Source organism: Pelodiscus sinensis, chromosome 8 (assembly GCF_052426305.1).
Source record: "Pelodiscus sinensis isolate ZL-2025 chromosome 8, ASM5242630v1, whole genome shotgun sequence".
NCBI classification, from domain to species: Eukaryota; Metazoa; Chordata; order Testudines; family Trionychidae; genus Pelodiscus; species Pelodiscus sinensis.
In genome coordinates, this window is record NC_143059.1 from 29175615 (window position 1) to 29202766 (window position 27152).

The following is a 27152-nucleotide window of genomic DNA, read 5'->3' on the forward strand; positions in this document are numbered from 1 at the left end:
AGTGGAGGGACTCCAGGGTAATGAAGTTCTGCTTATACTGTCTTGTGCAGATTAAAATGCATTTTATTATGGGGCTGATCCTAAGCTCACTGAAATCAGCAATGTCTTCAGTGGGCTTCAGATTAAGCTCTAAGGGTACGTCTAGACTACCGCGTTTTGTCGACGGAAGTTTTGTCGACAGATACTGTCGACAAAACTTCCGTCGACAAAGAGCGTCCAGACACATTGAGTTCTGTCGACAAAGCAAGCTGCTTTGTCGACAGAACTCCGTAGTCTGGACGCAACGTTACAGGCAATAACACCTTCTGTCGACAGAGTTCTGTCGACAGAAGGTGTTATGCCTCGTAAAATGAGGTTTACCAGCGTCGACAAAACTGCTGAGTTCTGTCGACGTTATGTCGACAGAACTCAGCGGTAGTGTGGACGCTGGTATAGTTTTGTCGACAAAAGTGGACTTTTGTCGACAAAACTAGGTAGTCTAGACACACCCTAAGTGACAGCTTCATTTCAGCTCCAATATCCTGGACAGCTAACTAAACATTAGATGGTGTTTAGAGTGATAATATGCTAATTTAAGTTTACTATTATTTGTCTTCAGTAGTGCTTATTATGGGCAGGGTGCTTTTCAGAGAGATGCAAGGAGATGGTCCATGTCCTAAGAGGATGCCAGTCTAAGGCTTTTTTATAGAGCCCTGCAAAATTGGCAGACATCTGCAGATATCCTTGGACCATATTTGCAGTTCGTATGCAGATACAAATTTTGTACCTGTGCAGGGCTCTACTTGTTTTAATAAGCTCAACTGTAAATCTACCATGACCCAGCCTGCCACCCTGAGAGTGCCCTCGTGCTGAGCATTTAAACTTCCACGGTGCACTTTATTCAACTTGTGTTTCAGATTTGGATAAATTAAACCACGTAACTGAAAATTTAGTGTGTGGCAGTAGGATCTCCAAGGGCCATCAGTGCATGGTATGCTAGCCAAGGCAGGTTTGTACCCCAGCTTGCTGCACTTCAACTTCTGACAGTAAGCCTTAAAAACAGATAGAACTTAGAGGAAGGGAATGGTAATAGATGTAATTCTATGCTCTGGGTGTCCTTAAACCACCCCTTGTCAGAATCTGGGTCCAGAAGAAAAGGGATGGATCACTGGGAATTGGCCTGTTTTGTTCCTTCTCTCAGAAGGAGCACTGGCCAGTGCTAGAGACAGAGTACCAGGCTCAGTGGACCACTGATCTGACCCAGCTTGGCCATTCTTATGTTGTAATAGCTAAGGGATTTCTGTCTAGAGACAACGTATCTTTTGGTTTGTTGGCAATTTAAAAATGTCAAAAAAATTTCCCGGTGGACAGAAAAGTTAAAAAACAACAACCCATAAGTCAGATGAAATGGCATGTGCTTAAAGTGAAACACTGTTTCATTTGGGAGCATTTTAAAATGTTTGACAATTAAAAAAATTAAATTACTGGAAATTCTGAAAGAAAACTTAACTTCAAATCTAAATGATAATAATAAACAAAGATTTGTTTAAAAAAACCTGAACACACCACATTTAGATTTGTAATTTTTACATGAATAATTTGGTAAACCAACATGAATTTACAAATAATTTTTGTGCAACTGAATCTGTACTTTTTGCTGAAAAAAATAGTGTTAGTCACTATTTCTAAAAATATCACACACTATTTCTAAAAATTTCAGGTAATGTTTGCTATAGCTCATTAACCTTTCATCATGCCACGTCTGGGCCGCAATGTGAGTGAAGGTAACATTTCAGGTGGAAACAGCGAGAAATGTAGTGGTTTCACATGTAGATTCAGCAGATTCAGCAGAGTTTCACTATGATTTTTTTCTTGAAAACTGAAACACAGCAAAACTCTAAAAACTAAGGCTCCCAGAGGTACAGCCCATGGAAAATGCTATGCTGGGTCACGGGGCGCATCTTTGTAAAATTGGTGTCTTTCTACTGAAGAATTTAAACAGGATTTTAAGTTTTAGTTGCTTTATTTCTTATGAAAGCGGATTGATGCTGCTATTCTGAAGGAATGGATGGGTGAGCTTCTGGGGTGGCCTGCAATATGTTGGATGTCAGACAAGGTGATCATGTTGGTCCTTTATGGCCTTAAAGCCTATGAGTCAATATTAGGGAAGTTAAAACAGTTAACTGAATAAACAAGAGAACTTACCTGGCTAACCGTTTTCATGCCAGGGTCCCGCTGTGGCTATGGATCCCACAGCCCAGCCTGCTGGCCACTCCATGGCTGAGGCTGCTCTGGCCTGGCATAGCTGACCACTGTCAGAGTTTGCTGACAAGGGTTGATTAACCCATAAGCATATCACTAAGCCTCACACTTACAGGTAAGCTTACCACAGTTAGTGGTTTAACATCCCCTAGACAGACTGAAAGAATCACTCTAAAGTGCCCTCTGCACACTGAAAATGACCAATAGTTAACAGTGGTATTAACGATGGTTCCTCTCTGTCCCTTCCAACCAATTTTGAAAACAGTTTGGCTGATAGTGTAGATTTGTTGAACCTATCAACACAATCTCACTTTCTGTAATAATTTGGTCCAATCCCCACGGATAACTGATCTGTATTCAGCACAGTAAACCAAGGAAAGCATTGTTAATACAAGATCCTTTCCCCAATGTAGTTGTGCCCTAACAGAAGTATGAATTCCCCACATTTATCTCTCTGGGGTGAAAACTGAAGCCCAGTGATAACAAATTAAGAGAGTCTTGCAACATTCATGAAAATGTACAGCTTAGATACAAAATCTACCTGTGAGGATCAACAGGTGCAGAATGGTTTTCACTTCTCCACAAACAGCAGAGAGAAAGACCCTTCCCTCTCCCTGACTAGGCAAAGAACTACTATTTCTTCACAGTTCCCCCTCCTCCTTGGCTGGTAGACTAACTGATTACCATCTTCTTGTTAAAATCCACTTCAAGCACTGGTCATGGAGAAGATAATAGTGAAAAAACTGATTTTTACTCAACTTTTACAAAAGTAAATACATAAAATATTGTGTTTACCCACCCTGGAAATGTGAGTAAGCAGAATGTTGCTATGCTGACACTGGGAGACAAGGGAATAGAAAAAACAAGGAGGACTGAAAACAAAAGAGCTTTGGAAGATCTCTAAGGGTCTGTCTTCCCTATACTGTGGATCAATGCTGCAGCAATTGATCCACCGGCAGTGGATTTATCGTATCTGCTTAAAAGCGATAAATTGACCACCAAGCACTTTCCCGTCGACTCCAGTGCTCTGTCAGGATAAGAAGAGAAGGTAGAGTTGATGGGAGAGCAGCATCCAATGACCTTACCATGGCGGTGAGTATGGCAGCTTCAGCTACGCTATTTGTATAGGTAAGTGGCATACCTTAGATTGACCGAAGGTGGGGGCATAGTGTAGGCCTAAGAGGGCACAGAAGTTCTCCAGAGAGATAGGGAGAGGAACTTTCATTTGTTCAAACAAAATAAATAAAGTTAGTTTTATTTTAAGAAATTCAACAGTGATACAAAATTAATTAAATGACCTTAGGGTTTTTCCTCTGCTTTTTGTTTAATGAAATCCTGCAGTGTTAGAGATCATTGGTGAGGTGAAATGTGAAATTGTGCCTTCCTTGAAGTCCCCAGGATGCTTGCATCATTCTCTGTTGTCACCACAGGTTGCAGGAACACGGAAGTAGGTTTCACAACCAAGGCCACAGTAGTGTGTTGGTTGGGTTAAGGCAAAACTGTTAGGATAAAATGTTGGAGATGAAGAGGACACTATATGGGATGCACTCGAGACCTGTGTCTTCCAGCTGTGGGCCAGACGCTCATGAACAGACCCAACCATCTACCAGAGACTCCAGCAGCCTCATAGTATTTCCAGGGCTGGATAGGCTCAGTGTATGACCTGCACCCCTCCTCATAAGAACAAGGGCCACTGAGAGTTCTAGACAGCAGTTCTGTCAACTGTGCAGAAAGAACCCCCATTACTGTCTAAGAGAGCAGAATATTCCTCTCACCTAGACACCAGTTGTATGCTACCCTACAAGGTTTTTTTTTCCTCACAGCTTTGTATGGGGCTGCTATGGTGCTAGTTATCTGGAAAAAGAGGGGCTCCATGAAAGCAGGCAAAAGCAAAGGTCATTTTGTGCCATTACTTCTAAGAGTAGGACTGAGTAGAGGTAGTGAAAGCCATGGATCCTACTCTGCTACGTTCATGTCAGATCTACCACCTGCATTGATTCCAGTGGGAAAGTCCTGATGAGGATGGGCAGCATCATGCTCTGTCAGATAGGCCTTCTGTGCCATCAAAACCTGAAACTGCTGTGCGGCCAATGACATGTCAGGATGTCACAACATGATTTGGTACCACATGGCACTTTTAAGAAAAACTAGAACAATATAAAATTAACATGCCACACATTAGATGGATTAAAAACTGGCTGACTGATTTTAGAATGTAATTGCAAATGGAGTATTCTCATCAAGCAGGTGTGTTGCCAGAGAAGTTGCAGGGACTGATTCTAGACCTTACGCTATTTAAATTTTTATCAGTGATCTGGAAGAAAATGTAAAACCATCACTGATATAGTCAAAAACGATACAAACATTGGGAGTGTGATAAATAATGAAAAGGACAGGTTACTGATTCAACACAATCTGTATCACTTGGTAAACTGGGTGAAAGCCAAAACTGCGTGGTTAAATGTAAATGTAGATATCTAGTAACAAAGAAAGTAAGCCATACTCACAGGACAGGGTTTCTATCCTGGAATGCAGCGATTCTGAAAAAGATCTGGGTGTTATGGCAGGTAATCAGATGAATTAGAGATCCCAGATTGATGCTGTGCCCAAAAGAGTTAATGCAAACCTTGGACGTGCAAATGGTAATCTCAAGTATGGGAATTTATCTCTATATTTGGCATTGATGCAATTGCTGCAGGAATATTGCATCAAGTTCTGGTGCCGTCTGTTAAAGGAGAATGTTGATAAATTGAAGAGGATTCAGAGAAAAGGCACAAGAATGATTAATGGATTACACGACATGCTGTATAGTCATGAACTCAGAGCACTCAATCTATTTAGTTTAACAAAGAGAAGGTTAAGGAGTAACTTATTACAGACTATAAGTATCTTCATGAGGAACAAGTATTTAATAGTGGGCTCCTCAGTCTAGAAGAAAATCCTATGGCTGGAAGTTGAAGCTAGACAAATTGATTCTGGAAAGAAGGCATACATTTTTAACGGCATGAGTAATTAACCAGTGAAACAATTACCCAGGGTTGTGTTGGATTCTCCAATGCTAAGAATTTTAAAATCAAGATTTGGATGTTTCTCTAAAATATATGTTCTAGGAATTACGTTGATAAAGATAAATGGCCTGGGTTCCAAACGAGCCACTGTAAGCACAGCTGGGATTCTGCACCCTAAACTAGCTCCTGTACCCAAACTCCGTCCCACAGTATGCACCAACCCCCTGTCCCGGCCCAGTTCTCTCTTGCATCCCAAACCCCTCATCCCTGGTCCCACCCCAGACCCTGCACCCCAACTTCTCCACATCCAAACTCCCTCCTGGAGTCTATAACCCACACCCCCTAACATCCTAGCCCCCTGCCCCAGCCCAGAGCCCCCTCCTGCATTATAAACTTCTCAACCCCACCTCAGAACCTGTACCCCCAGAAGAGACCTTCACACCCCTCCTGTACCCCAACCCTCTGCCCCAGCCCAGTGTGTCCTTTCACTCCCAAAACCTCACCCTCAAGCCATACCACCAGCTGGAGCCGTCTCCCCCTTCTTGCACACCAGCGCCTGCCCAAGCCTGCTGAAAGTGAGTACAGGTGAGGGAGAATAAGTGACAGAGAAAGGGGGGGTGGACCGCATGGGGGGAGTTGGTCCTCAACATTTTTTATATCAAAATGGGGGTTCTCAAGCTGCTGAAGTTTGAGACCCGCTGCATTAGATGTCTTTAAAGAACTCCCATCTGACCTTGGAAAACAAAAGGCAAATACATAAACCAAAGACACTTTACATAGGTGGCAACTTCTGCCCCCACACAAGTGCTGGCATAGCAGCTCTTACCAAAAATGTGGGTTGTGTTTATTTTCCACTGTAGATAGATCTCAACAAATCCTGTGGGTGAAGCAAGAGCTGGTTTAAGATGCAGAGTCTTGCAGAGTAGGTTAAAGAATATACTCTTTCAGTATTAAAAAAAAAAGTCCAAAAACCCCCTCACCCTCACATAAGAAGGACTTCCCTAGCTTTCTTCATAAACAAGTATCACAAGGGTACTTCTACACTGCAACACTATTTCAAAATAACTAGTGCTATTCCAAAAGAACTTAGTCCACATCTACACAGCAGACAGTTATTTCAAAATAGGGTCAAAATACTTCAAGCTGGAGGACTTCTTTCTCCGACTCCTGTAATCCTCATTGTATTTGTCTCTATTTCAAAGCGTGTATTTTAATAGACGCTCCCTATTTTGAAATAAGCTATGCAATTGATGTAGCTCAATTTGCGGAGCTTATTTTGAGTTAAGCCCTGCAGTGTAGATGCACCCAAAGTGATTAGGTAGATCCTAGCAACTCAGTGACTGTATAGGCAAAAACAACAGCTTTAACATGCTCAGCAATAGCTCAGACCTAACCCTGGACATTATAACTTCTCTTATTTGGTAAGGGGTCGTGCCCCCATCGCAAACATGCATGCCTTAAAATAAAATGTCATAAGCTCTCTAATGTCTACTTAGACATCAGCCACTATCAGATAGGCAGAAGAGATATTGTTTCATTAGCGGGATGGCACCTCAAACAGTGCAACACCCCAGTAGTACCGTAATGCAAAGTCCATATAAAATATAAGCTCAGTTGCTACAAGCGACCCACACCACAGATTGCAACTGAGATCACAGGTTCATAGGGGAGAAGGATGGAAAATCTTTCATCCAGTCTGCGCCACATGCTGGCAATGCAGGCTCTATCACAATGCTGATCCTGCCAGGTGGAGTGATCACCCATTTCTCAGCACCTAGCAACTGCTGTTCAGCGTGAACACTGGCAATGCATGAGATGATGGCCAGGTAGCCACAGACCCCAAATACGGCAAGTGGGAAAAGCAAGGGTCCAGAGCCTCTGTACAGCCCAGGGGACAAGGCGGGGAGGAGGACTGGTATCTGCAGTAGGGGCTGAGCCCCCCTATTAGTGGCAGGAGAAGCAGAGCGACATGGCCCCAGCTCACTCTGCTCCCTTGGTTCCCACCCACATTACTCAGCTTCCCACTGGTGAGCGTGGGGACGGTCCCGCCCACTCCTTCAAGTGATGCAGCCAGAAGACAGGGGAGTGTAGTGGGCTACGGCCGCACTACTCTGCTTCCCCTCACCACTACCAGTGTGCACAGGGAGGCACAACCTCTGCTGCAGGTGCCAGGCCACCCTGTTAGTCCCCCATGCTACCCAGAGGCTCTAGCCCCGTACCCCTCCCACTGGCAGCATTTGGGGTACAAGCTCTTCATGCCCCACCCCTGTCACGCCTACCTTCCACCCTGGGTGGGGGGTAAAGAGTCATCTTACTCTCAGTAGCTGCCTGCTCATCGCCTACTGATGTTACCCTGCTAGCCACTTGTCACACTGTCTGCTGCCGCCTTACTGGCTGTCACTCGCCATCCATTGCCCGCATGTCTCTGTTGTGACAACTGCACACCAATCTGTTAGTAATGTTTAGCTCTTTTGAAGGCTAAAGAGAAATACTGCCCCATCTCAAGTGACTTCAGCGCCCAGTGATTTTAACTCTTAGCAGGCAGACCAGAAACATAGTTCTGCCACAACTAGTTTTAGCTCTGAGGTGCAATTAAAATAACAAACAGGCTTCTGAAGATACCAATTTAGCTGTATTCTTTGAATAGGGGGGAGAAATAGGTCAGACTACTCTAGGGAGTGCTTTTGGGGAGAGAGTGCAGCCTCCTGACCAAAATACTTGTCCCCCTCACTTCTTTCTTTCACATGGCTTTGACATTTGAGCCCTTGTCCTTACAGAGCTTCTTTCAACTAAGAGTGACACCCCTCCTTTGGGACAGGTTTAAGCACAATCCTGCTTTTCTGTAGTCTCACAATAATTACAACATTGGTAACAATATTTCACTCTCTCAGCATTCAGTACTAACATAATGTGTGACCTAATTAGGGTTGCCAGGTGTCCCGTTTTGAACCGGACAGTTCAGTATTTGAACTCTCTGTTCGGGAAACAAATTGAGAAAATATAAATGTCTGGTATTTTCTAAATAAGATGTAATGTAAATTGTGATGTAATGTCAAGTGTGTCCAGTATTTTTGTTTAAACCATCTGGCAATCCTAGACTCAATGCCAGCCAAGATTATTACATTGAGCAAAACACCACTCTATTAGCTGAATATCTAGCAAATCTAAGCAAAGCAGGAGCAAACTGTATTTACATAAACACACCCAGGGTCTCTCACCTCTCCCAGATTGCTGACAAGGAAGTAATCAATCCATTCAGACCCAGCTTCCATAAATAACACAGTTAAATGATTCCAAGAGGTCCAAGTCCAACAATGTTCTAAATATAACAAATAATGGACAAAACTGGAAAGACTTTAAGGACCTTTTTCACTTGTATTTGTCCAAGATCAATTCTACTACTTGAGCTGGAGATCTGCTACAGGCTGAGAAAGTCACATAACCCTCAAAAGGTTAACAGAGTCAGCTCTGTGTTAGAAACTAAGTTCTTGTCAACGCAGGGACCTAGGCTAGAATGTAGTTTTTAAACCCTATTTGAACAAGGATTGTCCATCTTCAGAGGGTGGGAAAGAGGGCCTACATAGTATTTATACCAAGTGAACATGAGCCTGTTTCAGTACCGGAAGACTTCTGTGAAAGTTTGGAGCAATGTATTCTGTTGGCCCTTCTAAGTACATCAAATGAAAAACCAGAAAAATCAAATAAAGGTGAATCCAACTGAACAACAGGATGTAAGTGTAGCGAGAGAACATCTTGTCCTCATAACACCATCATATGTGTAACAAACCAAACCCTGGAGACATATTGTTACGTGGTTCCTCTTTACCAAGAGTTTCAAAAATACAGTAAAGAAATCCTCCTTTTTTCCCTCTTTAGTTTTTGAAGGATCCCTGTGGTTACTAGTGCTTCTGGGACAGTGGCACAGCTGGAGGCTCAGTTAGACAGAACGTAGGTGGGCACTGTTCTAGTCTTCCTCCACTCATTGGTATACAAATTGAAGAACTGGCTATAATACCCTGCTTCACCATGTCAATCCTGGTACCTCAGAGATTTTCCAGTTTACTACCCCCAACCTTTAGCACCCTAACTATTCCAGTCCTTGCTACCTACTCAACTTTGCTCATGTACCTGAATCCTGACTTGCATAACCCTAACACAAGCCTCAGAAACAGCTCTGCTAATACACCTCAGTTTGGAGCTACAAACATTCCCTGCTGTTCCTTTGCTGGGCCTCTGAGAACAATTTTCAGTAAACAATGAGGGATTTCTGAACTCGGCAGAGAACAACTTCTCTCATTAAGGAATTTTGTGTGTCAGCCAGTTCCACCTCTGCCTCTAGAGAAAATGGAAAACACAAGCAGTCTTGCGTAAACAGGGTGAGGTTAAAACAGTCTGATCTTGGAGTGGGAGTGTTTCATAAGCTGTTGTTATTTCTCTTTTTAAAAAAACAGGCATTAACAGCCCCCTGGTTAGGAGCGGGGAGGGAGGAGGAGGAGGAGGGAGAGAAGGAACTAACTATAACACCAATGATTGGGATTTGTAATTGAATCACAGCCATTTTGAAATGTCTTCAGTTGAGTACCATACACTCCCCCTGTCATCAGTCTTCCCCCACAAACACAGAGGCTCCTGATCCACTTTGATCTCTCTCAGCAAATGTTACAGTGCGAAGATACCACGCAACAGCATCCCCCAGGCCTAGTTTCAATAAGCGAGTGACCTGCATAACATCTCTGCTGCCACCCAAACCAGGAAAAGGGCAAAAGCTCCTTGCTAGTTTACAGAAGTAAAAATAGTAACTACTTATATTGTTCAAGTACACTATACCTACTGAAAGAAGTTATTTATTTATAAGATCAAGGTACACGTCAAACTTTTTCATTACATGATTTACATAAAAAGCCAGAACTTTGTACCACTTTGGTGTCCACCAAACCTATTACCACTGAATGGGAGTTTTGCTACCATCTTAAATGGAAGCAGGACCTAGCACTAAGATTTAAAAGGTTTTTCCTCTTGCTTACTGGACCCTCAAAAGAAAACTGATTATTTTATGGGTCCTGCACATTATGAACTGTCCAAACAAAGTGCTATCTGTTCAAAGTGCACTTGCTTTGAATGCATCTGAAAATCCAGAATGGTCATGTGCCACTATCATGGGGGCTCTACTTGAATTTTTTTTTTTTTTTAACGAACATGCATTAAGCATTTTACATTATTACAAGATTTTTGACTCTGTTCAGATTAAATGACACCAAAATATGTAAGTATTTGACAGGTATAGCATTAACTGAATGATCAGGAAGTCACTTGGCTGTGAGGGAAACACCCATTGCCTTCGGCTATTTTTGATTCACAGACCTAATCCCCATGAAAGGAATTTGATTTTTACTTATTTAAGGTTTCTTATACAATTCTGCACCACAAGACATACTTCCTTTTGTATATTATTGCATAAGTTTACTGTATCCTGTTCTCCCTCTCCCTCCTCCCCCAAATGTGTAAAAGACACACACAATTTGTTCCTCTTGGTTTCTGAGGACAGGACAAGGAGTAATGGGCTTAAAGTGCAGCAGGGGAGGTTTAGATTGGACATTAGGAAAAAATTCCTAACTGTCAGGGTGGTCAAATATTGGAATAAATTGCCAAGGGAGGTGGTGGAATCTCCCTCTCTGGAGATATTTAAGAACAGGTTAGATAGACATCTGTCAGGGATGGTGTAGACGGAGCTTGATCCTGCCTTGAGGGCGGGGGGCTGGACTCGATGACCTCTCGAGGTCCCTTCCAGTCCTATTATTCTATGATTCTATGATTCTATGAATTGTATGAAGTATATTATTTGCCAGCATTAATGTGGAGAAAAACTATCCTAAATGATCAGGTGTGTAATGCAAGAGAGTTAGCCAGAACTGATAATATCTTAACATTTCTTGGTGAAATTTGTTTTTTTTTTTTTAAAAGAATGTCTTTAATAGTTTGCACCAAAGAGCAGTAGTAGCTGTATGGAATAAAAGAAGCTATAATGTAGAATATTTTGGTCACTCTGAGATACCATGATTACGGAACAGTGAAATGACAAGATACACAGTGAGACCTCAGATCTAATTCTTAGGGGAAAGATGATTTACAAACATTAGTGATGTCCTGTATGATGTGTACACTATACAATCTAATTGCCCAATCTAATGCACTTAAACTAGTGTTTAGAGCACAGGACTAGGGATCAGATCTCCTGGATTCTAATCCCAAATCAGCTGCAATGACACTTTGTGTAACCTTGTATGAATTGCTTAACTAACCTCTGTGTGTCTCAGTGCATTCCTCTGTAAAATGGGTATAGTGCTTATCTACCAAACAGGGCTCTTTGCAGGTGTATGTTTAATTAGATCTTCATAGTAGTGCAAAGAGTTGCTATTCTTTAACATCTTGCTGTTTATCTTACATTGTAATTGCCTAGATTTTCTTTTCTCCATGTAGAACAGACAACAGCTTTCACGATCACGACTCCTTACTCACTCTATGTCTGCCCAGAAGGACAGAATGTCACCTTGACATGCAAGCTCACTGGGTCACTCTCTGCTCCACATGACTTACTTTACAAAATTTGGTACTTCAGCAGCAACAGAGACCAAAGCTGCTCTGAGAAGCAGCATATCCGCAACATCTCTGAAAGGGACCTACATCATGAGCTGGGGAGGCATCATGGGACACACAGCAATGTCACTGAAAAGTATTTCCATGGGGAGCGAGCAAACTACCATGGGCTGGAGACCACCTCGGATCACCATGGGACATTTCATATCATCATAAAGAACCTGACTCTGCAGGACAGTGGCAATTACTGCTGTTATGTGGTAGACACGAAAAAGGAACATGGCAAACTGCATACCACGCAAGTGTCTCATGGCTTCATGGAACTCCGCATACAGAAAGGTAGATGTAACTGGGACACGTGTGTGGAATGCATGTGAGAGACTTTTACAAAGAAAAAATAATAACTAAATTTCTGCACAACTTCAATTCACACTGAAATCAGTAGAAAGACACTCACTGACTTTAGTGGGAACCAGACTGGACCCAAAAATCAATAGACAAAGATGGTGATGCTATAGGCCCACACAGAGGAACACAAGCTCAGGTTGTTTAGCATTCAGAGCTGGATGGCCAGGGGGTGCTATAAGCAGGATCAAGGTATATTTGCAAAACTCTGTGGGGCCCAACCCTGGATGTAGAACATATGTCATAGGCCTGGGTTGAAGGAAGAAGAGATCAGAACTTTTTTCTTAATATATAAGCATCTGGAAAGCACTTCCCCCATGTTTACATAATAAAAACAAAGTTACCTTGATTTTCTTCAATCTCTTTCAGAAAAAAGTTCACCGTCAGGCCAAAAATGATAGAGAAATATCATACATTGTTTTTGGATGCAAAAGTTATATTTAGTCCTGGACTAGTGACAGTTTGAGGATCCAATATCTTGCAAACATCAAGGGCTAGAAATTAAAGCTGTATCTTACTGGACTGCTGCAAATGCTGATTTTCTTTTTTATGCTACTCCCAACTTAAAGATAAACCTCAAACTGTGGTCTATGGAGTTTTATGCTATATGCATGCAGAGAACCAACTGGGCATGTGCTCTGACAGCTAAATATCAGTATTACTTTTTCATGCAAACAATTCCTGTCATTGCCACAGGGATGTTATGCAATTGTGAATGGGCAGTTAGGAGGCCTTTGTGGTCAAAAACAGGCACAGTGATCAACATGATCACAACCAAGAGAGAAGCTAGTTATCACTAAACAATCCCTCCAATAAGATGTGGGCCTCAGGACACAATCGTTTGACAATTCCTGGTATAATTAGTTTAACTGGCACTTATACACGTTGCTTGTGGCAAATGAGTAGTGCTACTTGCTAGCGGCAAATGACACATCAGTAGCTTTGCCACTAGCACCCTGAATGGTCATATTTCAAATGTGTGTCAATAAATCCTTTACATTACAACTTCTCTCTCTGCTCTAGGTGGATTAGGTGGAGGGAAGGTCAGAAATAACAGTCATAACTAACTGTCATTGCCATTTTTATGCCCCATTTTTTGGAATCTGCCATCCTGATTTTCTCAGTGGGTGTGTTTACGCTGCACACTCAGCTCAAAATAAGCTATGCAATTTGAACTACGCAATTATTTCATAATTTGGTACTGTCTACACAGCACCAAATTTTTAAATAAGCTGCTATTCTGAAAGGTTCCTTAATCCTCATGGAACGTAGTTTACAGGGACATTGGAATAGCGCGCCTGATATTTTGAAATAACAGGCGCTCTGTCAAGACACAGAATAGTCGCAGTGTAGACATACCCTAAATGAAAAAGAAAGACAATAAAGCAAAGTTAAATGAAATTCCTTATTTAAATTTTAAGTAGGATTTTCTTTTGGATCCCTGAGAAGTGACTCTCAGGAGATATAACCAATTCTTCTCTTTAATTCCACAGCCAGAGAAGCATTTCCAAATTGCACATTTCATCTTGGTGCCAGCAAAGAAAAAGAAAGTAAGTGTTCTTTATAATGCCCTTTTACTGTCCTGTTCTATGTATTTTCCCAGGCAGAGGTGTAAAATGAACACGTGTATTTTGGTCAAAACCTGGACAAAATAATTGTCCTAAAAGATACAAACTTCAGTTAAATTCCTGAAGAGTTATTCTCTAGTTTCTATGCAATAATAGCCATTGGGATAGTTGTGTCTTAGGTTCCTGGAATCTCCTCAGGTCCAGACTCTCCATGCAGACTACAAATAGCTCCCACTGAATTCAATGGGAATCACTCATAGCACAGTCTCAAACTGTGGTGTGTGGTATTCAATGCTCTGTGTATGCAGAGAAAGGACTAGGCTTGTTCTCTTTATGACTCGTCACGGTGATGAGAAGGTGAGTGAATAAGGGTAATGAAACAAAGCATGCTGGGCCAAATACTTTGCTGGTTTAAATAATTATCATTCCATCAACTGCACCAATCTACACTAGCCAAGCATTTGGCCCTGAGGCTTTGTTTGTCGCAGTATTCAACTGCAGCTTTCACTGCATGATTTTACATAACACCGTGCTAACTAAGCTCCCCAAGCTGTATCCCAGCATGCACATAAAGCCTGGGATAAATTCTTTGGGGGACAGTCCTGCCTGTTTTTGCAGTGAAGAATGTAGGGGGGATTCCCAGAACAAGAGACAGGACAGCAGCACTTTCCCCCTTCTCTGGGTTCTTTTCAGTATCCCATCATGTCCATTCCAGCTCCCTCCTGGCATTCCCAAATCCCACACCCAACACCATAGCTAGCCATTCAGTTTTACACAGAACTCCCTCATTTATCTCACTGAAGATTTCTGTCTGTAGATCAATGCAGGGTAAGGCCCTAAAAGGGCTAATTGAGTTTAATGTGAAAATGATATATCTGTTATACTTTGTGGCATGCCAGCTATTCCCCCCTCCCCTTTCCTCCACAACAGTATACAGGCAGTCCCCGAGTTACGCGGATCCGACTTATGTCGGATCCACAGTTATGAACGGGGCCCTCCCTCTCCCTGGTCTCCAGCAGACCACGGAGAGGAAGCAAAGCGGCGGAACACGCAGGCAGCGGACAGCCCAGACGCGTCTGGGCTGTCCGCTGCCCGCGTGCTCCGCAGCTTTGCTCTGCTTTGCTCCCCGTCGCCCTGGTCTGCAGACCAGGGGGACGGGGAGCAAAGCGGCGGAACATGCGGACCAGGGGAACGGGGAGCAAAGCAGAGCGGGGACGGGGGACGGGGAGCAAAGCAGAGCAAAGCCGCGGAGCACGCGGGCAGCAGACAGCCCAGACGCGTCTGGGCTGTCCGCTGCCCGCATGTTCCGCCGCTTTGCTCCCCGTACTCCTGGTCTGCAGACCAGGGGGACGGGGAGCAAAGCAGAGCAAAGCCGCGGAGCCCGCAGGCAGCAGGACAGCCACAGCACGTCTGGGCTGAACCGCTGCCCCCGTGCTCCGCGGCTTTGCTCCGGACGCCTGCCCGGGGCTTCCTGGAATCAGCCGCTGATCAGTTTCAGCAGCAGCTGACTTGGGGATGCCTGGGGTTCCTTAAGTTGAATCTGTATGTAAGTCAGAACTGGCGTCCAGATTCAGCTGATGTTGAAACTGATCAGTTTCAGCAGCAGCTGAATCTGGACGCCAGTTCCGACTTACATACAGATTCAACTTAAGAACAAACCTACAGTCCCTATCTTGTACGTAACCCGGGGACTGCCTGTATATTGGAGTTTCTTCTGTATGCTCCCTTATTCACCCATAGTGTTTAGTATTTCTGTAGCACCAGAGATTTGCATAGTGCTTTACAAAAGGTCCTTTTCTAAGGACGGTATGATACCAAAGAGCTTTGGAACCATCTTGGGAGTAACTTTTTGTGTCTGACTGGTTGGATTGGTTTACCATCATTCAAGGATCTGTGATGACTGGTTCAGTTTCCAAACTGCACAAACAGTGAAAGTAGGAAGTGAGCCATTAGAAAGAGGAATTTTGCAATGTGCTACTCTCTGAATCTCCCAAGGCAGCGCAAACACACAAAAGGCCTGGATGGAGTAAATATGAAAGTCCAGTTCAGGAGAAAACAGAACACAAGTCTGAGATTTAACTGCTACTGCACAAACAAGAACTGAGCAGTGGATTAGTTTAGAGAGCTGAAGAGTCTGAGAGAAACCTTTTCCTGTGTGATACCATGAAAACTCTGTTGCTATTCTAAGACTGAATCACCTCCTTTCTGACATAGAGGCTAATTTAACCTGAAAATATGAGTATCTAAAGAGGACATCCAAATCTCGTGTGAGTGATCAGACCAATACCACACATTAGTAAATAATATATTTATGCACCTAACTGTCCAAAACAGATCTCCATAATTAAAAGTGAGTTCTCTGTGATAATACAGATGGCTCGCCCTCTGGTACAACGTACTTGCTCTTCCAGTGTTAGCCTTAGGCCCTAGAATGTGTCAGAACTGTCCTTACATTGAAGGACACCAGATTTTGCAGCACTGGACAAATTCCAGTATCAAGCATGAAGCACCAAAAGGTTAATGGCAGCCAAAGGATTGCCTGTTTGAATTTGTGTTTAACCCACTACTGTCAGGCAGAATTCATCCTGCAGTGGAGAGGCCTCAGGTTGGATGCATAGAGCAGTTTCACTTACCAGTGTACTTTTCAGACCTTTTTCTTTTTCATCTTGCCATGTCATGGTGGTTTGATCCACCACGTGCCTTGAAACTGCTTGAGTCACAGGCCTGCAAAAGGTAACTTCCATCCTGATGCCTTCACTTACCATCTTTTAGGTGGGAGACTGCAAATCAGAGCCTCAGCTACTTGGCTGTAGTGGCTGTGCAAACAGATATGGAAATATTCCATGACACTTTCCAGAAGGAACAGGGAAATCATCACCAATATGCCCTACACAACATTCCCTCTCTCAGCAGGGATCTAATGCCCTGTGGGTTTGGGCTGTTGCTGGGCACAATGTAATTCTTCTGTTTGTCCATGCAGTCACTGAACTCCAGTCTTCTAACTTTTTGCTCTGAAGATACCTTGAGAATGGAAGATGCTATATAAAACTAAATTGTATCCTGCAGTACAGTCCTCCCACAACCACTCAGAATTCTGAAATCTGCAGGATGCTAATTCTGAACCAGATGTTACTGAAAGAAATCTGGAAAAATCACTGTCCTACTGAAAATCTGCTTATATTGAGTTAAACAGAATCATGAACCAATTGTGTATTTGTCTGCATATTAATAATGTAATCTATCAGAATCTCATTCTGACCCACTTTAAAATAAATCTGACTTCTCAGAAAAAGAAGTCAGGAAGGGTTCCCTGTGACATTTTTTTTCATTTTTTAAAAATAAATTAATTTCTAGCCCCAATGGTTGCAGAGAAACCAGGAAAACATGACCTCTAAAGACTTAAAAACCAGAATGCTAATAAAAATAACTTTACTTGGTATTATCAAGCCACACTCATGATATTTGGGCCTGACTCATGGTTTTTGAATGCCTGGAGTTGGCAGTTCTGTACTGTAAATTCACAGAATATTAAATAACATATAATATATTCTGTGAATTCACAGTGCTCCCAACTCCAAGCATTCGAAATTCATGAGCCAAATTCAGACCTAAGAAAATCAGTAGAACTTAATCCTAGCATAAGAGCTGAATATGGTCCATTTAAAATTAAACAGACCCTGTATTATAAATGAGAGAGATTACCATAATCAGGAAGCTCAAAAAATATAGCCCAATTTCATCAAAAATCGCTTGTCTGTCACACTGCATGAAATCAATTCTAAGTTTCATACCACCAAGATATATTTAGCCCAGATGTTAACATTCACTTGCTCAATATATTACTTTTTGTTTTAAGAGAATGGTGTGTCAGTTTGAAAAGGCACAACTTGAAAATGCATTGCTTTCTACATCTTGCGGTGCATTGCGTTCTGTAGCTGGTCTCCCACATCCTAGATCATTTGGGAAATCACCATCAGCATGATCCTCCTCCCGTGTTCTGAATCTCTGGGCATTCCCAGAAAAGGTGTGTCAGATCTGCTCTCACTTTTCTGCAGGTCCAACAAATACCACTGACAGAATCTGAATCAGATGCAGCAATCTGCCGGGTTGCTAGCTAACCCTGACAGGAATCTTTCGCTAAATTAACTTCAAACCTACATCCCATATATCCCAATCTAATTATTTAATATTTTGGCACAATCTCTGCCTCTCAATTCTGCAGCACACATATTTGTCTTGACTTACTCCCTTTGCATTTGCTGAACTTACCATAAATTTCACTAAACATTATAAAGGACGGAGATCAAATATTTAGCTTTCCACAGAAAATCAAGGAAATTCCTTATCTGGATCTGGGTTACAAAGTCCTTTCCAGTATATAATCAGTTCACTTATTACTGCCCACAACTGTAAATATGGGAGTGTTGCTGTATCTCTTCCTCATATTAAAAACAGCACCAAACTGTGCTACTGTAGATATTTTCTCACCACAGTTCGTTGACATACAAACAATTTCCTTCCTACTCCAGTTGAATGATAAAAATTTCCCTTTCTGTTCAGAGAGCTAAGTGATTCAATAAATTTGCTTTTTTAGGTAAATATAAAGGAAGACACCCATTTGCTGGCAAGTCTGAACCTCAGCTTTGATTTTGTAGGCACAGTTATTTGTCTGCAAGTAACTATACAGGTCTGGTACCCTTGGGACGTGACTGATCTCAAACGAGGGGATTTGCTGGACTAGCGGAGGTCCCTCTCTGCTGGCCCGCACTGCTACTGGATTAGGGCTTCACCCTGTCTCCATTGCTGCCCCAGCCCCATGGCCGGAGCTCCACAGCTGCCTGGCTCTGTGGCCGGGGCTGGAGCTTCACAAATGGGGCAAAGCTCCACAGCTGCCTGGCTCCAAGGCCAGGACCAGAGCTCCACAGCCACCACTGAGGCTAGAACTCCCCACTGTGCCACCCATTCTCCCCCTTCTTCCCCCGATACCCAAACACTGGGCTTCTCACTGAGTTGCTGGTGCCCCCTGCAGTGCTCTTGCCCTGCTGCCAGACCTCCCTGTTACTGGGCTCTGTGGTCCAGGAACATCAGACCATGGATGTTGGCAGACCAGGTAGTCGCAGTTAAAGTACAACTTGTACCACAATTTTGATCCCACATGCAAATATTTGTATGTCTATCTGATTTGCAACTATAGCTTTGTAGGTAGCTGTCTGATTATCTGTGCTCAGAATTCATTGTTGATGTAGTTATTTGTGGGCTTAGAATTTTGTCTACAAAATGCAACCATCAGGATAAAGTGGCTAGTGAAGACAAAGGCTATGTCTATACTGCACCCGTTTTGTGCAAGAAATATGTAAATGAGGCCAAGCGTGGAATATTGCAGAGCCTCATTTGCATAATTATTGAGCACCCACTTTTTGCGCAAGAGGCCCTCTTGCAGAAGAGCCGTTCTTCCACATTTTCTTCCAGAAAAACAGCTCTTGCCCAAAAGGGTTTTTTGCGCAAAAAGGAGCTGTGTAGATGGCTCCTTTTTGCACAAAATCCTCTTGCGCAAAAAGTGGGCGCTCGTTAATTATGCAAATGAGACTCAGCAATATTCCACGCTTAGCCTCATTAGCATATTTCTTGCGCAAAACGGGTACAGTATAGACGTAGCCTTAAAGAGCGACTAATTTTTATTAGCTGACTAGGGGTCTGACCCTAATGCTCATTGATGTCAGTGGGACTCTTTCCACAGGATTCAAAAGACTTCGGATCAGGCATATTATCACTTAAGTCATTTTCTACATGTTCCTGTAATATAACTGGGACTGAACAGAGCCCATGTATCTGAGTATCTCCAGAACTCGGAAAAGTTTGGCTTGGGAACTAAACTTTAAGGCTTAATCCCACCTCACTTCTATAGACAGAAGAAATAAAATGCCACTCGCTACTCTTCCAAAGCAACGTCAAGCCTCCTGCTCTGAGAAGTTTGATCGGTTACCTAGGTATTATAGGAATAAGGGTAGCATGATTGCATGAGACTTCTGGGAACATCACTATTACAGAATGCTTCCAGGGTATCTTGAGAAATCCAGCAAGTTCTGGAGGATTCACAGACAGGAATGGTAAATGAAGTCTTATTTCAGTGTTGAATTCCATCATTGGCCTGTCCAGTGGTTATTCAGTGCAATGTTTTGCACACACTTGTTTTTCATTCTAGCTTTGTACTTCATGTATGAAAAGAGGCCTGAATCCAGAGAACCTTTTGCTTTTTATCTTGAATGCCTCAACAGAGGAGAGGTTCCTGAGAATGAACATTAGTTAATTGCTCATTCAAAAGAGGTCCTGACTGTAAGTGTGCAGTTTGAAATGGCTTTTGCTGGTTGTTTCATCTCTAATTTCCCTGTTCTGTTGCAGATTTCACAGCAGCTGCACTGGCAACAGGGGCATGCATTGTGGGCATTCTCTGCTTACCCCTCATACTGATCCTCATTTACAAGCAGAGACAAACAGTCAACAACAGGCGTATGTATCAAAATGTTCCCATCCCCACACTCCTTTCCTTCCTCACTTTTATTTCAATCTCTCACAGTCCTGAGGGCTGAAATGTTTACCACTAACTGATGTTAGGATGAAAGTCTTCTTGAGTTCTCTCTCTCTTTGCTGGCTTGCTAAGACCTCTCATGAAGAGGACAGACATTCTGAAAGCTCTAGTATTCTCACCAGTGCAGGAATAAGTGTGCTACATCACCAAGCCTGTCAGGGGTTGAACTGAAGTTAGCTGAATGATCCCTGACAACATTAAAGTGTGCTGTTGGCTAACCCCACCCGCGCAGTGAAAATTTATTCATATGTCACCTGTGAGAATAAACAACCAGGCCCTCTGAAGCCACTTGCGTATTGTCTATAATAGGCATTCAGGGCTAGAAGAGGCAAAAGACCACAGTGATACACTGAGATACTGACTGCGACACACTTAATTGACTTGGGCATCAGGAGGATAATTTTGGTTACCACATTTTTAGCATAGGAGATCACTCATTCAAGACCCATATTTCTTCCTGTTCCTCATATGCATGTGCATTCTTACTGTAATGTTACATCAGAACGTAGGGGGAGGAGGCAAGTTGAAATGGTGGGAAACCAATAAAACCTGGGGGAGGGGAAAACATCCTCACATCTCCCAGTGGCTGCATTTGTACAAAATAAATGCTAATTTGCAACTGTGGTTATGGAAAGCTATATATACTGTATGTTAAAGAACTCTAGCTCATCGGTTTCAGCTTCCTATTTTAACAGCTTTGTGCAGCAGCCTTGATTATGCATCTTTGTTAAGCATCCTAAAGGCCAGCTGTCCACATCTAGGTCTTAGCAAGCTCTCAACTGTAAGGAGGAACCTGGAGGAAACAAGCTAGTTTATGTAAATCTCTTGGGGATTTGAGATGGGATGGGTAAACCAGATGGAGGGCGGAGCAGCTTAATAATGCTGTAAATATGCAACAGCAAGTTTTAAAGTGTGCCTGGGTGTGGTGGGGTACTTTGATTACATCATGACACATGGTCACATCAAGTCTCTTCTACTGTTGCAGACACATTTTCTGAAATATAGTGTTAATTTTCGTATCCCCTAATTTGAATTCCATTATGTAACAGAAATAGCCCTTCTATTCTGCTTTTCTTCTACTCACATAACTGAAAAAATTAGTTACCACTATAACATTCTAAAAAAAAAAACCCACTTCCTATATTCTACATTTGTTTGGCAACAGAATCCCAGAAGAATGTCTCCTCCTTCCAGCCCCCGGTAGCCCTAGGAAAGCATGTAGATAGCTCAAGAGAGGAGTTGGAACCCAGGCAGAGCCCTGCTCACATTCTTCTAATGAGTCTTCTTTTTATGAGTGAACAGCAACAGACCATCTTTTGCTGTGATCAAGGTTTAAATTCAGCCCACACGGCTGAAGCCCCAAGCTCTGATATGCCCCTCGGGGCTGAAGTCTCAGCCGCAAAGTGCTAAGGGGAATGATAGGGAGCTTTGGGAAATAGTTTATGAGAATTTAAGTCCTGGCTGTGGTGACATTTTATCAAGCTGGGGAGATGTGGGTAACTATGTTGCTCTAATATAAATTAGAGAAGTGATTTGTGTTGCACAATCTGGTGAAATGTAATTACTGAAATATAGCAGCAAATTTCAACATCAATCTCCAGTTGAAAGGAGGGTCCCGTGTTGGTGCTGTTGTGCCACTATGTCAGTAACCCTAGGTACAGGACCCTCTGCCCCATGGAGCACTGACCTGTGCAAAACTTAGGGATGCTTTAAAATGAATGGCAAAGCAAAAATGAACACTTAGTTAACAGAGAGTGACTTGCTGAATGTCCCAGATAACCAGGCTGTAGGGAGCAGTCTGTAAGGAAGTAAGTTTAACCATTTCAATATCTTTTCTCTGGCTTCTAAAAGGTTCTCTTAGCAGTTCCTGAGTCACTGGACATGTGTCCCAAAATGTGACATCAACATATATGAAAGTCTGTCTGGAATCAATGCTAGTCATGGTTGTAATGATGTCAGATAATAATGCAGTTTGAGATATATGAGATAGTCATTAAACCAAGAACTAGTAGGATTTTGATGATGCGTGCAAGGAGAAATGAATTTGAAAAGTTTAGCTTAAACTTATTTCTTTGCTGCAACCCCACAATTCCGCTCCATTTGGGACTTAAATCTGAGTTTAACTTGGTTACATTTTTGCTTTGCAAGTCACTTTTAAGCAGAGGTCAAGGAAAAAGGATATGTAGCAGTGACGGAACAAACTGACTGGGGAAGGGGTCTTGCAATGCCCCTCACAAAACAAGGAAGTATGAATGTTCATCCACTGAGCCTGTGTTTAGCCTTGTAACATACAAATGCAGAGCGCATGGTCATGCCGCACATTACAGAGAGGCAAACATTTCACAACTGGTCAATAGACAAATGCTGCCCCTTTTTCTGTGGACAAATTGTCCACATAACTCAGTGTAACCACCACTCTGCTCATCTGAGAAAGGGGGGTTTGCCCATGAAAGCTCATGATTCTATATATTTGTTAGTATTTAAGGTGCTACAGGACTACTTGTTTTCTAATTACTCAGCATTAATCAACATAATTCTCAGGGCCTGATGGCCCATGGCCCTTGTGTGGTTACACAACAGGGGGAGGGCAGTTGGGACCTTCTCACTCTCACATACTCACAGTTCCTGCCATTGGTGGGGATCAGGACTCCTTCTTTGTGCTCCCAAAGAGATGCAGCATCCCAAAGGGAGAATGGGAAGGCAGAAAAGAGGCAGGGCCCAGACCCTGCACTCGCACTGAACTGCAGAATCTTGCACATACCATCATGAGGAAATTTGACCTGAAAGAATCTTAGTAAGTTAAAGGTTATGCAAAACAAATTTGTAAGGAGAATGTTTTGCTTGCCAAGTAACATTGCAGCTGCCTTACTCAGCACAGAGGTAGGGGAATGTGAATCAACAACAGCTGCTCTCAAAGCTCTGTCTCTGGAGGAACAGTTCACCGGGACACATTCTCTAAAGTTCCGTTGGCTTTTGAAAATTTACTGTTCCTTAATTTTTTGTTTGGGCTTTTCTGAACCTGACTTGTTTAGGATTATAAGTAAAAGCATGAAAACCTCAAGTAAGCTCAGATAAGAAGACATACGCCAACAACTGGAGATGCTAATTTTTTACAAAACAAATAATGTCTATTTGGCATTATCTTTTAATGAATAGCTAGAGTTATGAAGAATATTTACGTATTTGGAACAGCAATAAGATAAAGAGGGCCCTTACAGTTTTCTGTTTCCAAATTATGCAGATAGCTTATGTGAAAGGGAGGTATGTTGGCATGTGGGGCTGGCCAAGTTGAAGATGTACCAGTGTTTCTTGACTTGTAACCTCTACTGCTACTGGAGACTCAAATGGCTATTTCCATTCCTGGCTGTGATGCTTTCTATGACATCACATCAGATATTACAATTTTTCCTACTCAGTGCAAAATATTTCAGTTATACAGGCTCTTGCCGGATTTGCCTGGCTGACTATAAAAATAAGATGAAAGTATGTCCATGAAAGGCTACTTTTGACCTCAATGAAATAAGGAACTCCTAATAGTACTTTAAAACTTACTTTTGTAAATTATTTTGGAGCTGGTGATTTTAAAGGTGTGACTGATTTTTAAAAAGTGTTAATCTTGGGTTTTTAATCTGAATTTGATTTTTTTTAGAGCTGCGCCAATTTAAAATGCGTATTTATTCACTGTATTATAGTCAATGGTCTAAGGCTAAGACATTATATTAAAAAGCTTCAAGTTAGCACCACCCTAAAGGGAGATAGCTACCTACAAGGTCCCTCTGTACACCTGTGAGTCTGGGGTTGAAACATGCCTCCCTCCACAAATGGCCTTTGCGGGAACTCTGTAAAGTTCCCCATGCATAGCAGTTTTATCCTAAATGATACAACTTAGCTTATGTTCATTCTTACTGTGATAATTTGTTGTTCTAAATCCTTTTTGTTTTGAATTAATACATAGGGTACATATACCAGGGCGGCATGTCTTATGTATTTAAACCAGGGTAGTAGCACCCCATAAATTACGAGTGAGACTGTTTACTAACAGACAGTTTTTAAAGTGCTCTAAAATCCACATGCATACCCAGATTGCTTTGGCATTCACTATGCTTCATCAGGATTTTGGGTGGGGCTAGTGTTCAAAGTTTGGGGTCATTTGGGCATGGAGTTCCAGAGAAACAACTCCTCTTTAACAAAAATATGGCATCAACCTTTTTCAGTTATTACAGTTTGCAAACACGTGGCGCTCAAACGATAATTCTGCTCCTCCCAAAATGATATTGCCGGTTAAAGTTTTATCTCAATTGGCGTCCAGTGCCCATGGTGCCTCGGGAGAAGCAATATTATAAAAATTATTCAAGGTAACAGTCGGCTCAACAATATGGATCAAGTCAAATTGAAGAGCCAGAGCCAGAGAAAGTAATTTCGTTTATGCACCAGGTCTGGTCCTCTGTGACAAGCCAGTATTTTCAGGCATGCTGACTTCTGAGTAAATAGGTAGCTGAAGGTGTTGTACTGTAGCCACTGCTGAACTTGAGCCTCATTCAGGTGCTGAGAGGCTGTGTCGTACCTTCGGCAGCATTCTCAGAACGTTTTGTTTGACTCCAAACAATTTTTCCAACTTTTCAGTTGTTAAAATGTACGAACAATCATTTTGGATCCATATTTTTCAGTATGGCTAATGAACTGAAAAAATAAATCACACAGCTTTATACAAAGGCTCACACGTATACCCCTTCACTAGCACCACTTGCTTAAAAACCCAAATCACCATCAACAGAAATTCCCTGCCCCAAAACTTCATAAATACAGATTCAAGTTTGACCAGCAGTTTCTTCCTTTCAGGACATCAGATGCACCTATGGTGAAACTCTTGGAATAAAAGAAAATATTCCATCCAACAAAGTGAAGGCGCATGGCAGGGTTACAACACAATCTCAATGCTGCTCTGCTACAGCTGGCAATAGGCTCTGGCCAAGGTTCAGTAAGGGTGGTGCTACAATAGACAGACAGAAGGAATGATTAAGGCAGATGCCTTTTGTACTGTGTTGTGTTCCACAGATTTGAATTCCAGCATTTATCTGCATGCATCGCAGCAGAATCAGCTTTTTGCTTTGAGCACTCCTGATTACAAATGTGAAAGGGATTTCCTGTGGGCACTTGGTGATATACACTTAACCTGTACTTTTCTGTGAACATTCCTGCTGGGGAGTTTCATTAAGGGAATACTCCTGGCAGTAGTGAAAGTTACTTAACATTTCTTACAGGTACTGTCCTATTGCAATCCAGGTCCCTGCCAGCTCTTTAAATGGCTCCCTGCTGGCTTTTGCCACAGCTCAGCCAATTCTTGCTGGAGCTGGGCACACCCTCTTACTTTGACCTCTGACTCCTGGGAAGAGAGCACAGAGGGGTGTGTACACAGCCAAAGTCAAATGCTCTAAAATCCAAATGAATTATTTGAAATGATCACAGTATTTACCCAGCTCTTTCCATCTCCCCCACACACTTACATAAAACACATGACAACATTTGCACACAGACCTTCACACAAATGGGCATGTGCAGCACATACATCTGTGCTCCTACATAGCCAGTTTACACATGCAGTAACTATGGGCATGCTTGTGGGCACAATACCTACGGAAGCTATATGAGCTTGTGCATACACACACAGATACAGACAATGAACTGCAGCTGACAAGTCTCCCTGAAAATCTGTGTTAAAATTCTTTCCTCAATTTAAAGGGAAGGATGATGATTTTGCTGTCTGTTAATGAGTTCACCAGTCCCTGGATATATATAGGGTTGCCAGATAGCTGAAACAAAACTACCGAACACCTCCCCCCCCAAAAAAAACCCCTCTGTTGAAGGGGGAAAAAAGGGAGGGAGATCAAAGTTGTTGAACATAAAAAAAAAGGACTCCAAGGACTTAAGCCAAAAAAAAAAAAAATTACAATAAAAAAACATTAAAACATCCCCTTTAAAAGTGAGTGCAGGGATAGGAGAAGTTGAGTACTAAGACCCAGGGGAAAGCATTGCTTCCCCTAAATCTTTTGGCTGGCAGCCATTTTGTGCCAGTAGCCTTGAGGAACCAGGTAAGCGGGGGGGCTGGGAACCAGGGGGATACCTGGCAACCCTAAGTCCCTGGCAGAGGTCACTAAGTCCCAGAGCTTATAAAAGTACCTCTGAAAATCAGGTATTTTGAAACTGGACTGCATCAGACGGTTCCGGTGTCATTTATTTAAAAAAAAATCTCAAAGAGGTTACCTATGCCCCCTCCAGTATCTCATTAGGCCTTTTGTCCTGCCTTACCTATCAATATATTACTCAGGAACAAAATACTACAATATTTGTAATACATGCATTTAATATAAAAGAGTGCTTATCAAGATGCGCTGCATTTTCAGTGTGCTTATGAGAAAGCGTTTCTTTCTTAAATTAAGAAACAAATAAATACATTTCCCTGTCCTACCCCACTGTTTTTTGCATGGCCATCCAACTATGGGACATAATGTTTATCACAGGCTAGAACCATAAATATTTTAGGGACCCCTTATAAAAACATTGCCTGCACATGCAGAAATAAATGTAGGTTGGCCTTAAGAAAAATGGCACTCTAGGAGAACTTGTATTTTGGTGCCCTGCTTTGAATTTTAGAACAGCAGTGTGAAACACAGAGTGAGGATCAGGTCCTGGTCCCAGAGACGGGCCGGGCTGAGGTGTTTCTGAGTCTGGGGGCTCCCCTACGTATACATC

The 27152-nt window shown here is 42.4% G+C and overlaps 2 protein-coding genes across 6 annotated transcripts in view; one reads left to right on the plus strand and one right to left on the minus strand.

Annotated features, from left to right (window-relative positions):
* Window positions 1–27152, minus strand: part of CDH23 (cadherin related 23) — a 573109-nt gene that overhangs the window by 66370 nt on the left and 479587 nt on the right. The gene's annotated exons all lie outside the window — the stretch shown is intronic.
* The window catches only part of VSIR (V-set immunoregulatory receptor), a 42802-nt gene that overhangs the window by 2440 nt on the left and 13210 nt on the right, over window positions 1–27152 (plus strand). The window contains exons 2-4 of one of the 2 annotated variants that reach the window (XM_006121492.5): window positions 11727–12182; window positions 13742–13798; window positions 20216–20323. In XM_006121492.5, coding sequence (XP_006121554.3) covers window positions 11727–12182; window positions 13742–13798; window positions 20216–20323 — 621 coding nt within the window. The remainder of the gene's footprint in view (window positions 1–11726; window positions 12183–13741; window positions 13799–20215; window positions 20324–27152) is intronic. The other variant, XM_075934961.2, reaches the window with a different exon arrangement.